At 27.0% G+C, this 14,604-nt stretch overlaps 1 protein-coding gene across 1 annotated transcript; it reads left to right on the top strand.

Moving 5' to 3' along the window:
* The first annotated feature begins 5,598 nt into the window (after positions 1 to 5,598).
* On the top strand, positions 5,599 to 14,378 carry LOC145844648 (U4/U6 small nuclear ribonucleoprotein Prp31-like). Its single transcript, XM_082952051.1, has 10 exons — positions 5,599 to 5,772; positions 8,459 to 8,635; positions 8,889 to 9,018; positions 9,227 to 9,425; positions 9,929 to 10,072; positions 10,367 to 10,449; positions 10,826 to 10,948; positions 13,017 to 13,166; positions 13,445 to 13,709; positions 14,012 to 14,378. Exons 1-10 carry the CDS (start codon positions 5,612 to 5,614, stop codon positions 14,113 to 14,115), a joined length of 1,536 nt encoding a protein of 511 aa, XP_082808177.1. The 5' UTR covers positions 5,599 to 5,611; the 3' UTR covers positions 14,116 to 14,378.
* The last annotated feature ends 226 nt before the right edge of the window (positions 14,379 to 14,604 follow it).

Genomic DNA, 14,604 nt, shown 5'->3' with positions numbered 1-14,604 from the left:
TAATTTTGTGAAACCTGTTTTTGACTAAAACAAAATAAAATTTTAAAAAAATTTTAGTAATATATTTAGTTAAACCAAAGTTTAGTCAAACTTGTACTAGAACTGTTTTAAAAAGAAAATTAATTATTATTTTCAGTAGATAGAAATAAGAATGCAACTATTCAAACGAAATTAAACTCTAAAATTTATCAATATTTTTAAGTTTAATTAACTTTTTAAGTTTAAACTACAGACCATTTTTTTAAATAAATATAAAAACAACTTAAACATAGTTTTCAAAACTAATTAAGTATAACAAATATACTGTTTTTTTAAAGTAAAGATACTACTCAAAGATTTTGTTTAATTTCGTTTCTTTTTTCGTTTGCTTTGTTTGCTGAAAATTAAATAAAGAAAAATAAGATCGTTTTTATACAGCATGATCTGAACATCATCTAAGTTGACAGCACAGCAGAAGTATTAAAATAGTTTCAAGTCAAATTAGTTCTAAAATATTTGAACATTTGTCAAAAGCTGAACCTGGAAATTTCGATTTATTTAACTAAAATAATTCTATAAAAATAAGTTTCATGGCAATTAAGAGGCGACTGCTACGCTCTTTTTATTTTTTTTTAATATAAGAAACAAAAGTAAAACATTGATGTTAACAATATTAAAAACGTATATTTAAAAAACCACAAAAGACATTGCTATTTTTTGCTTAATATAAGAATAAAATTAGATTAACTTGTTTTATTTTCGCTAAAAGTGTATGCACGCGTAAATTTTCTTGTTTATTTAAACTAAAACTTCGTTAAATAGTTTAATTATATTAAAAAACTATTGCATACACTATGTATGTGCTTGATAAAACGATAAAACTTTCAATACTTTTTTATTTTTTTAATAAGTATCTGCATAATATGTAAATTTTTATTTATTCAACAATAAAAATTTGTTATAATAGCATTATTTAAACTATAAACTGTTGCACGCATAACTATAACGATGCAAGCCTTAGATAAAATATTTTTATTTTTTTATATTTTTTAGATTTTTTTTTAAATATATTTGTAAAAAATATTTAATGAAAGCGTTTAAGATAACATTAACTTACTAATCAGGTAAGCATTTTAAAAGAAAACAAAGTTTGAAGTGATTTAGTTAAATCACACTTTATTTAATTGAATTTAAAATGCTTACGTTTTTCAATCAACGTGCCGGATCCGATAAAAAAAAACAGCTTTTTGCGGACCGGAGCATTTCAAACTAGTGGTTTACCGGATCCAGTATCCGTATCCAGCCGAATAATGGCTCGGGTTTTAATTTAAATAAAAGTTTTGAAACCGGCCATTATTATGGAAACAGTTATACGCTTTTTTAAATCCTTCAACTTCACAAAATTTATCAAGTCTGAGAATTTTAGATGTAGATTGAGACATGTCAGATGTTTAAATAGTGTCTACAAAATAGAACTGACATTGTAATTGACAAAGGTACATAGACAGACTAAAAAAGCTTAATATAAAAACTTTAGAGTACAGATACAGAAGACTTGAATTTGATCTCATTACTTTTTTTAAACTGATTAACAATGAAACTACTATTGATTCTCAAATTTTCTTTAAACCTTATGAAAATAATTATTCACTCAGAGGTAATAGTAGAAAATATACATGCAAATATCATTTCTACTATGTTGGTTGGCACAAATCTTTTTTCTATCGTTCGGTGAAAATGTAGAACAAACTTCCAAATGAACTAGTATCGTGCAAAAATCTTAAACATTTTCGAATAAACTTAAAAAAATTTGATTTAAATAAAATATTTACCAGTAAAATTTATAAGTGATTAGTTTTGTTCATCTCTTTAGCCATTGATTTGGTGTGTGGTATGGAGTTTATTGGTAGTTTAATCTGTAAGCTACACCTTCCCCTTATAGATTTTAGGTACTTTTCAACTTTGATATTTTGGAAGGGCTATTGTTAATGTGCTTTAAGCTTTATATTTTAAAATTATTGGATACTCAGTTGATTCCTAAGCTAGATTTGTGAACTGTTGCTGCCACATTTTTGAAGTGATTTTTTACTGAATTTGCCGTGGTGAAACTTTAAAACATAACGAGTGACAAATAGTAGCTGAGATCAATGTTCTGCAAGATGAAGACAGGTTCTGAAGAATTTTGACAGGAGTTGCTTGTTACAGGGATTTGTTGCTTTGGAACGTATAATTGGAGATTGGTGACTTTGGAATCGTTGAATATTTGTTTGTGAAAGTTTTAGTTTATTCAGTGTGTGCCTTGTATAAGTTTTATGTTTATATAATTACTGTAATTTGTTTTTTTTCTTTTTATTTTAGTGTCTTTCAGTTTAAGTGGCTTAGGTTTTAATGCCTAGGTCCTTTGTTGGACAATAAACTTAATAATAATTTAAGTTTAATAAATTTTAGAGTTACATTTCTTTAAAAATTTGCATTTTATCTACTGATAAATATAATAAATATCTTATCTTAAACTAATATAAACTAATTATTAATTTTTTTTTGAACTTATTTCGTTTTAATAAAATAAATGTTTCACAAAGTTAAAATTTTCATTTATTTGACGATAAAGTTTTGATATAGTAAAAATGTCAAACGTAGTTGAAATGTCACTGGTACTGTTACAGTTTTCTAACTTTGCTTTAAAGAGCTTGTCTTCGTCTCTGATAATACCTGTAAAAATTTTTTAAATGTTTAGTTTTAAATAAGTATCTCAAACCAACTATAAATAGATAGTTTCTAATTTGCGTACCTTACGCGGGTGCGTACCTTACGCGGGTGCGTACCTCTCAAAGTTCTTACCTTACGACGTCTTTACTTATTGAAATTTGGACCTGTTAGCAAAAGTATGTTGAATATCTTTAAAATTCGGAAAAAGTTCCTTCAAATAATGTTGAAAAGCGTGTGCCCCGATTCGTGTGCAAAACCGATTTATTATTATATTTTATCTAAGATTAAATGAATATGAGTATAATTTCAGTTTGATATTGGTGAGTCATCATTCTAGTCAATTACCAAAACTTTTTAAGTTAGATTCATTTTTAAAACTTTTATATAATTCTTGAAAGACTTTTACGTTGAACTTAGTTTTATACTAAAAACAGACAAAAGTTTGTGATTCCTAAAACCTTGAAGAAATTAATAAAATATGGAAAATTGTTTTTATAACTTTTAACAATCTTTTTGAATAGAAACCTTGAGTTTTGTTTTTTATAGTTCTGCTTGTAAAACCCTGACAATAGGTAGAGAAATGCATTTGTTTTATAAATTCTAAAATAGTGAGTGCAGTGTTTGTTTTGTTAATTGTAATTACTTTTCTTGAATTAACTACTTTTATCAATTTCCTCACTAACTCCGGCTAGCCTGATGTAACTCAGAAAAGTCTTAACAGAGTGATAACCGTGATAGAGTAGCAAAACTTTCTGACTAAGTTGAGATTCAGTGAAACTCAGTCTATTTTTTTACACAACAAAACATTTAAATATTTTTATAAATTATGTTTTTTAATTCTATATGCTTAATTCTTTTATTATTATTATGGCTTTTGAGTATTCAGGCTTTAATAACTATCAATAAAAAGTTGTTTAAAACTTATTTTTCAATTTTGTCAAATACCCTGGCTAGTTAGTTAACTCAGGCAAGGTTTTGATGACCCATACTGGATTTTTGCTTCAATCCTGTGAATTTAAGATTTTATATTATATTATACCACTGTTAGATATTTTTTTGTAGACTTCTCTGACTTGATTAGGGTTGCCACATACTCAAAACACTTATGATATTATAATTTTTTTTTAATTGTTGATTCAATAGTTTTGTTTTTTTATAAAAAATGCAGGATTTATTAAAGATTTTATAAAAATCTCAAGAAATTTTATTTGATTGATTTAAAATGAGATATAATTGATTTAGTTCCAATATTTTGTTGTTTTATAACCAATTCTGTTGAAAGACTTGATTTATATTAGCTTAGAAAAAAAGTACTCTGGATAACTCAGGACAGTTTTTTGATCCAAAGATTGTTAACCCTGTTATTAGATACACTTTTTTGCCCTGTGGCTAACTCTGCTTAGATATACCCAATGTATTTTCATGTAACTGTAAAGTCTGGAAGTATAGATTTACAGACCTGATCTTAGTGTTTTATCACTAAAGTAGAGCATCTGAAAAAGTTAAGCACAATGATCACTGATAAAAATTTTGTGCATATTTGATAATTTTAAGTAGAGTTTTCTAAGATTTAGTCTTTCTTGTAGTTGCATGAAATATTAAAACTTAAAAAAATCACATACTTAAATTAGTGAACTACCAGGTCCACAAAATTAGGATCTGGCTGGATCCTGAACTTTTTTCAAACAGAGATGAGATCCGACTCAATTTGGATCTGTTTACTTAAATTGGATCTGTTTACTTAAATTTATTAAAATATCTAGTGTGCAAAATTTCAAAACTTCAAGTTTATAACAAAAACTTTTTTTGTTTATTTTTTAATTAAAAAAAAATCTTTCCGACAGACTTTTCTAAATATATCAAGGAACATTTCCTAAAAGTTTTAGATAGTTATCTCAAAATCCGTAGGAGATGATAGATTTTTAGTGTAATAGTTTATTTTTGCTGTTTTAGTTTGCGGCTCCCATAAGGAACCTATTGTTGCCTCCGACTTTGACTGGCTATATCTAAAAAAATATTTTGAATTTTTAAAATCTGTAAAAATAATCTTGTAGCTTAGTAAAAACTATAAAATAAGATAAAATTCTAAAAAAAGGTGTCTACCCCACCCCCCTATGCCCTTAAAAACAAAATTTTATCATTGTTTTTTGTATCATTAAAATTTGCATTTATAAAATAACATTTTAAGTACCTTTACTAATTAATAAAATCTTACTTAACAATTGTTACTTTAGCTGACACTGTTTCTCCTAAAGGGATCTTCAGAGCTTTTTAAGTCACAATAAAATAACACAAAGCACACAAGTATATATAGGAAGATTAAGTAATGAGAGAAAGTAATTAATTAGTCATCGTAATTATGTACTAAGTATTTATAAAGGAAATTAATTAATTGAAAAATGAAAACTTTACAAAAACACTCATCAAAATAATACTTATAAATAAACTGACAATAATAAACAAATAAAAACTTAAGATGGTATAATAAACAAAGTATTACAACAATAAAAAAGAAAGAAATAATAAAGGCAACTCTGAATTTAGAAAAAATGCAGAATTTTAAACTTTTTTTACATGTCAAATAACAAAATTTCAATTAGATCCATAATAAATGTTAAAGTTTTTTTGTATCTTTAAGTTTTTATATTTAAAAAATAATAAAGTAGCTTAACAGTATTTTTTCAATGTTGCAATACTACTTGAGACATTTTTACCCAAGTTTAATTACTAAAAATAAACTAAAATACTTTTTTTAAGCCTATAAGAAATTCAGACAGCCTAGAAGAAATTAACTAAAAACTTTTGGTAACCCTGTATTAAGTATCAAGTTAATTTCAATCAAATAAAAACAAATTTAAAACTTTATAACTTTAAGTTTAGCAAACATGTCTTTAATAGGTATTTTAAATAACATCTTCTAAAAATGTCTTTGTTTGATGAGCTTGCGGCAGATTTAGAGGAGAGTGGTCCAGGATTTTTTGAAACTGAAAACGAAGTTAACAAAACTGAAGATGCCGATGATGGAGACATGGATATTGACTTTGACGAAGCAGAAGACGATGATTCCGTTTTCAATGTTGCCAAGTTAGTGCTGTTGAATTCATAACATTTTCATTATTGATTAAGAAAATACTAAGAATATAATTTAATGTGCTGTTGATTTAGTTAAGTCACTTGTTAAGAGTCATTATCAATGACATCTGAGTAAGAGTGCTTAAATTTTGCAACAATTATAAACTAGTAATAAGAATTGAGAAGTATACAGAAGTTAGGAAAAGTCTACAAAACAAAATAAAAATTAATATAATGGCCTCAATTGGTCTAATTTTCATTCTTTAAAACAGTTGTTTTACTCTTATGGTTATAGTACTATGGTATTTTTTTACATATTACATTTAACCCCTAATATAACTCAAGATTTTTGTTTTAGTTTGCATTTGTTTGTTTTTATATTGAAATATTATTTTCAATAGAAAGAAAACTAGTTTTACTTTTAGTAGTATTCAATAATCAATTGAAAACTTGATTGAATAAACAGTTTTTTAGGTAAATAATTTAATATAAATTTTAACAGTTTGTAATTTATTAGTATAAGAATAAAATAGTCTTTTAAAAACATATTATTTTTATAACGAGCGTGAACTTGGCTTGAATGGCTTTTTTTTGTATTTTTTTTAACCAAACTTTAAAACCAATTATTTCTAAATTATTTAATGCTAACTTTAAACTTTTTTTTTATTCTAAAGAACGTTCTTTGCTTTGCTTTTCACAATAATTTCTATTGAATTGGGGTTTGAACTTTGTAGTGGGAATTAATTTGTAGTAGGAAAATAATTTTAAAAATTTTGAGTTTTTTTCTATGTTTTTAGTTTTACAAGTTTTTCTCTAAAAATAATAATTTTTTCAAACTTTTTTTTATTAAACGTACTGATTAAACTAAGTTTAAACTTGTAATTAATTTTTTTTTCCAATTTATTTTTTTTTATACCAAAAGCCTAAATAATTTTTTTTATAAAAACTCCTATTTCAAACGTATTTTGATTTTTGGTTTACAGACTTAAATGCAAAAATTTTTTTTTTTAGTAATTTTTATTTTTAACAGACTTGTATAGTTAAGTTTCATGATGTAGTTATATTTTTTCCCAAATAATTATTGTTTTTAAATATATGACCCATACAAGTTTTACTTAAATTCTTAGCAAAGTTATTTGAGAGATTTCTTGCTCAAGTGCTAAGAGTTTAGGTGTTAATAATTAATTAAGAAAAAATATAATTACAAAAATTAAAAAAACTTAACTATATTAAGAGTTATGAGTAACTTCTAAATTTTCATAGCTTCGTTGAAGAATGTTAACCAGTAGACACACAAAAACATGTGTTAGCGTAATAAAGAATACTGTTTAATGTGTTATTATTAATATTTGTATAATAAGCTTAGATAAATACTATATAAACAAAACTAATTTTTTCACAGTAAAAGTTTTATTTAGAATCAAAGACTAATTACTCATTTAATATTCTTTAACTTAGCAGTTGAAATATATGTCAGTTTATACAAATGTATACAAAGACTATTAATAAAAAAAATCAATTTTAGCTTATATTGCTTAAATTCCTGAAAAAAAGTCAGATATTACATTTCATTAAAGAAGTGTTTATTGGTCTGGAAATCATGTTATAATATTAAAATATTTTTATTTAGTTAAAACAATTTCAAAGAAAACATTTATTTTAGCAATTAATTTTTCAGACGTTTAGGTTACATTAAGAATATGTTTTCGCATAAACTTGGTACTTTTGAACTGACAGTTATGTTTCAAACTTTAAAAGCAAGCTTAATTAGTTCATTTCCAATTCCAAATATTTTGATAATATAAGCTGACCAAAAACTTTTATATAAACTTGATATGATTTTTTTATAGTTATAATATGTTCAACGTTTATACCTAAACTTTAAAAAGTTCTAGGTAAGGTTGAAAAGCTCTTTTGACTATTACGAAAAGAGAAATCTCTAAAATTAAATAATTTGTTTATTTGTAAGTTTTTATAAATTTACTTAGTCTGTACGTACTCGTACATATCTTCAGTTTTCAATTATGATTAAGTAAAAACATAGATAATTGTTAATAAATTAATTACTCTATAATCTGTTTATAACTAGATTAATTAAGCAAACTGTAAACATAAAAATGTAAAAAACTTTAATTTAACAGGGTTTTCACACACTCAGGATAAGTCAGGGCAGCTCAAAATAACTCAGGATATTTCAAATTTTGTTTTGAACTTAGACTGATTTTTAATAGTTTTATTAAAAAACTCAAAAATCCTAGCGCAGTTTTTTTTTTAATAGTATTTGAATGTTATTTAGTTTATTTAATTTCAATATTTTATAAGTTGATAACCAGTTTTGCTAAACAACTTAATTAATATTATTTGATAAGTAAAAAATGCTTTTTTAAGGATTTGAAAAAACTAATGATGACTCTAAAGAGTTTTTTTTCGACTTTAAGTGTGGCAACCCTGTTTAAATGAAAATTTAAATAGGTTTTTTACTTGTTGTTTTTGTTCTTTAAAAAATAAATAATCTAGCTTTTAAATATGAGTTTGTTACCCAACATTTTATTTTGTGTAACAATAAATAAATGCAACTGCATAAGTAAGTTTTAACAAAGTCATAGCATTAAATAACATAAAGGTTTTCAAACTGTGTTGTTTTAAATACTTGACTTTTAAAAACATATAAAAACAACTCAACTAAATAAAAATTTAGATTGAACAAGACACAGCATTTTGTCAACGTTATGGAAGGAATTAAAAAGTATGAAAACCAGAACGATATAAAAATTGGCGTTGCAGATTCTGATCCTCAGTACAAACTGATTGTTGATGCCAACAATTTAGCTATGGAAGTAGACAATGAAATTGTTATCATTCATAAGTACTGCAAGTAAGTTTTGAGAAAGATATGAATAATATTTTTATGTTTATTTTATTATATTAAGTATAAAACTAAAATGAAAACTCTCCTGGAGTTTTTAAAAAATATTAATTTATCTTTTGTAACTAAATTTAAACAAAGCTTAATTTTATTAAAGTATTATTACTAACTTTTTTGCCTCGATACTTTTATTACTGTTAAAAAGATTTGAATCAGTAGTACTGTTAAAAACTTATTTGTTTTATTTAACCAATATTTTTAGGGACAAATACAAAAAACGCTTTCCTGAACTTGAAGATTTGGTTGTTTTTCCCATGAGTTACATTAGAATCATCAAGGAAATTCAAAACAACTTAGATGATATTCAAAAATATAATGATGCTTTAAGTGAGGTATGATTTTGTGAAACATTGAATTTTGTTTAATAGAACTTTTTAAACATTCATTAAATTAAATTTGTATTTTTTGCTCTCATAGTAATTTTTTACTACATGTTTAAAACAGCTGCACTATTTAAAAAAGTTTTTTATCAGTTGTTTAAATTTTAGTAACTCTGAGTGTTAACATAAGTCTTAACTGACAAGTTCAAAACTTATAAAGGTCATCAGTGGAAGTGAGGTGATGGTGGTAACCATGGCAGCTTCTAGCACAAGGGGAAAACCCTTAACAGATGACGAACTCAAACTCGTGATGGAGGCTTGCCAACTTGCGGAGGAGCTGGTCGAATCAAAAATGACCATTTTAACGTATGTCGAGTCAAAAATGGAGGTCATTGCTCCCAACATTTCTGCTATAATTGGTCAGTTTCCATTTTATTACCTTTTAGTCAATACTTATTTAAAATCTTTTTATTTTTTTACTAATCAAAGGTCTATTTATCATTTATTTTTTGTTAATTTTCTACTGTTAAAGCTAAACCAAAGATTAAATCTATATGCTTCTACTTTTAATTTTTTATTTGTTTAATTTTTATTTTAAATTGACTTATAAACTTGGACTAGCTTTAAAAGTTTCAGAATGGTTTTATTACTTAAAATGGTGCCAATTACAGCAAAACTTTTTATATTAGTTTTATAAAGAACTTAAAGCGTTCAATTAAAATAGATCGATTCATATTTTTATATTAGCAGCTATCTTAAGTTTTTACTTCTTCATTAATTACTGCATATTTTTTTAAAAATCCTCACTATAAAATTTTGGACATTGTAGCACCAAGTTGATGCCAAAAAGTATGGAAAAACTTACTTTGTTAATAAAGTTTAGACTTTACATGACCCATTAAAATGACAATTGAAATCATAGGTGCATCGATAGCAGCCCGCATCCTGGGAACCGCGGGAGGACTGAAGTCTCTCGTTAGGATGCCTGCCTGCAACATCCTGGTGCTCGGCGCCCACAAGAAGACTCTGTCCGGCTTCTCCTCCGCCAACATCGAGAATCACACTGGTCTGTTTCTTGATGAATTTATTATGGAGTGCTTGTATTTTCGATTGAACTAGCTGAAAAATGTTATAAAATTTAAAAAAAGTTTTTATGTCATTTACGTTCTGGTGTAAATTTTTTTTTGGTAATATATATATTTTTTTCTTTTTGTACTTGATTTGTGACTTTTTATTTATTTGAGCTGTTTACCCAAGAATAGCATGAAGTCAATGAAGTTCAAGATATTATAACCAAAGTATCCTCCTAGTTTTTTATTTCAGCTTTAAACAGTGTTATATAGTTAAATTTATCAAACAGGTTTCATTTACCACAGTGATCTCGTTCTACAAAATCTTCCTGTCGATTTGAGAAGAAAGGGAGCTAGACTTGTCGCTAACAAAGTTTGTAAAAATATCGTTATAAGTTTTCAAGCTAAAGTGTAGTTGTTGAGTAACTTTTGTAAAATAAAACTCTACAAAACTTATAAAAATCGAAAGTACTTGAGTGTAAAATTGTTTATTTTTATAAACATACTCATATTTAAGGTAAACTTCAAAAAATTTTCAATCTAAGCTTAAGATAATTTAATGAAAAATTGTTGCATAAATCCCCGGTCCGTTACTAAGTTTAAGCAGTAAGACTCGAAACAAACACTTTTTTGTCACACTTTTTTTTTTTTAAAGGCTGTCACAGGCTAATTTAATAAAAATTGTATTCACACATAAATCCCTGGTCCGATATTAACTTTAAGCGGTAAAACTCGAAACAAATAAACAGATCACGCTGGCGGCGAGAATAGACAGCGCGCTCACCAGGCACGACTCGTCGAGGGGGGAGGCGTTCAGGGAGGACATACTGAAGAAGTTCGACAAGTGGCAGGAACCGCCGCCCGTCAAGCAGGTCAGTTTGTGTTCAAAAGTGTTTAGTATTTACTTGATAGATGTCACGTTTTATTTTGATATGCAGATGCTGGTTGCGCTGAGATTTTGTCACGTTTTTTTGACAAACGCGTCAAAGTCGCTTCTTTCTTGAGTGAGTTTCGGTAAGTTTTACTTTGAATAAAGGCGTAAGTTTTGTTGATCGTTAAAAGTGAAGAGCTTTGATATTAATATTTCTTTGTTTTCGTATATATAATGAAATTAGTTAAGGAGCAGGGTTGCCACTCGGTCAGGAAAAGTCAGGAAATCAGGAAAAGTCAGGAAAAATTAAAAAAATGACAAAAGTCAGGAAAAGTCAGGAAATTTGATAAAATTAAAAAAAAATGTCAGATTTTGTCAGTTTGAATTTACAAAATTCTTTCTTTTCCAAAGCCTTCAAATGGTAAAAATTAATTAAAAGTCCATTAAAGTCAGAAAAAAATTCCAAAATTTTCCTAGAAATTTACAAAAATATTTAATTTTATTTCTAATGCCTTCATCTGGTATAAATTAGTAAAATATACTTAATAAAACTGCAAAAAATTTCTATTAACATATTAAACAAGTACCCTACTTGAAAAAGCAGATTTTGTAAGCTTTTTAGTATCGATGATCTGTGGCAAGGACAATTCCATAGTGAAACTGTGATATATACACAAAAGTTTATCTAGCATAATTTTAGAATCAAGGTTTTAAATGTAAAAGTTCCTTATATGTTGTTTGTTTATCTAGATACATTTATGCTAGGAAATGCTAAAAAAATGTGTCTTTTTTCAGACAAGCTGTGTTTATAAGGTAATAATACAAGTATTTTGCTGATAGAGCTGTTTATTACAAACGTCAATCATACACAGATGGTTTAAGTGATGTACTAGAAGTTTGATGATAGAATTCAGCAAAAACTGTTGTTTTTAACCTGTATTAAAATTAGACTGAAAGCCCTATATAGTTTCAAGTGTTAGATTATGTATTTTAGAATAAGTTTAATTTAAGAGTTTGATTTAGAAAAGTCAGGAAAATTTTGGTAAAAAGTCAGGAAAAGTCAGGAAATTTTTTTCAGCTTGATCAGTGGCAACCATGAAGGAGTATATGATCATGAAATAACGAATATTTGTTTAAAATATTGAAAATGTTTATTAGTTCAAGTGTTTGTACCAAGTTTTAGTTAAAATAGAAAACTTCTAAAGTTAACGTTTTTAACAGTTATTGACTCAGTACATTTATAGATGTGTTGAAAATAAACTTTTCTTAAATATTACAAGTATATAAGTATTAAGTTTTTTCAATCGTATATTTATAATTTATATGGGAATCCTACGCTTTTTTCGTACTTGCAAAAACTAATATTTGTAAGTCAAGTGTAGTTTGAGATAAGGTTTGTTTGATACCATCTTACTTTTTACATTACTCATGTAAAAGAAAATACTATCAGGTAAGATGGTTTATATTTAAAAACTCATTTAGCTGAGTTTTAGTATTTGTATGAACTAAAAAAATCTTAAAAATAGTTTCAAAAATTATGAAATTAAAAATTCGAATAGAAGTCAAACTCTAATAATATAAAGTTTAACTTTTAATAAAAATTTTTAATTTTTTCAATTTTTAGTGTAGTAGTGTAAAGATCTTTAATGATTTCAGATTTTTAAAACCAGTGAAGTATTAAATGAAATATTCATTTTAATATAGAAGACAATTTTTTTTAAGTTGCTTATAAAAATAATTTGCTTAGTGTCCACTGTCAATTGCTTAATAAAAATCTTTATCAAATAGAAGTTTATCTAAGATTAATTTTAGTCAACAAAATTACTCAACCAATTACCATATTAATTGTATTTAAGCTATTCTCACAAAAGTAGTAGTATTATTTTATTATACACTAGTTTTATTATAAATATGAAAATGATTTTAAATTAAGATTTAGATTAGATCATGATATAAAATTAAACTAAGTTAAAACAAAAACTATATATTTTATTTTTCACAAAGATTTCCGGAGTATTTTAAAACCGCATATATTAACCATCAAAAATAACCTTCGCTTGTAAATTCAGTTGAAAGCGCTGCCGGCTCCCAAGGAGGTGGCGAGGAAGAAGCGGGGAGGAAGGAGGTACCGGAACATGAAGGAGCGGCTGGGAATGACGGAGATGCACAAGCAGGCCAACAGGATGACCTTCGGCGAAATCGAGCAGGACGCTTACCAGGTATTTACTTTTTTATGTATTTACTTCTCAGTTTATTGATTAAGAGTTTTTGGTCGGTAAATTTTCTTTTAGTCAATTGTCTGGTTTGTTTATTTGTTTATACTGAAAGGTCATAAAGTTACTGTCAAGCTTTGTTTATTTTCATTATACCAGTGTTAAAAAATAGCAATTTATAATTAGCTTTTTTAAATTTTTTAAAACACTAAAGCTGCCTAAAAATTTGCTTTCAACTGTCCAACAAACTTCGCGTGACAATTTTTTTTTTCACAACCGCACAGGACGACATCGGGTTCAGCGTGGGCCAGCTGGGCAAGAAGGGGTCGGGGAGGATCCGGCAGGCGCAGGTGGACGGCAAGACCAAGGTGAGGATCAGCAAGTCGATGCAGCAGAAGCTGAACAAGGCCAACAACCGCGTGCCCGGCGGGATGTCCACCATCTCGTCGCGGTACGGAGGCAAGTCCACCGTCAGAAACGGCGGCAAGTCCACCGTCAGGGACGCCAAGTCCGGCATGGCTTCCACCGTCGCCTTCACTCCCCTCAAAGGTTCGTTTTTGTTGGATGTTTTCAGATTTGTTAAATTGAGTAAACGTTTGCATTTTTAACTTGCTGGTTTTTATATTGACTTGTAAGTTTTTATACAAGTTTTTGTGTTTCTATCTGAAAAGTTGAAAACCTTCTTACCATGGGGGTTTAAATTTTAGGGGTTATTTTGCTAGCAGCAAAAAGTTTTGGTAACGTTGTAAAGCAATATTTATAATTAATACAACTCTTAAAATAATTTTTTTAATTTTTCATCTCTGAGCACAAAAGCCGAGGTGGTATAAAGCACTGTGACAAACAAACAGGAATAGAAATAGTCACGCCGGACGCAAGTCAAGTGAAGGCCATGGAAGACGGCACGACGACCTACTTCTCCAAAAATTCTTCCTTTGTCGGACTCATGAAGTAATTGTGAACTTGTAATGGAGTAAACAAACAAATTTTAGTCTTTGTTTCCGTGTATAAATTTTGGTCGAAAGCAGTTGATACTATGTACGTTTTTTTTTGTACTTGAACAGAGTTTTTTGTTTTTTCCTTAGGTCTTTTTGTAATAGAATTTTTTTAGACTAAAGCTTTCGTGTTTTATTTTTAACAAAATTAATGCTATTGTAGATGATTAGGTTGGATATTTCTTTATTCATTGTTATTATAATATATTGAGAGCAAAAAATTACATAAAATAGTTTTTTAAGTTTTAAAACTAAGTTTACAGTCGAAATAAAAAGTATTTAATCTATATTAGGTTAATTTATGTTGTTTTTTTTTATTTTTCTAAGTGATAAATATTTAAACAAGTTTAAAAATATACTGTTAAATTTTGTTATACAAATTTAAAAAATGCATTTAATGCTTACTTTTGAAATAATACCTTTAACATTTTAAAAAAGGTGTTTAGGCT

This window comes from Thalia democratica, chromosome 9 (assembly GCF_965202585.1).
Source record: "Thalia democratica chromosome 9, ktThaDemo2.hap1.1, whole genome shotgun sequence".
In the NCBI taxonomy this organism is placed as follows: Eukaryota; Metazoa; Chordata; class Thaliacea; order Salpida; family Salpidae; genus Thalia; species Thalia democratica.
This window is presented reverse-complemented; position numbering and strand designations above follow the sequence as displayed.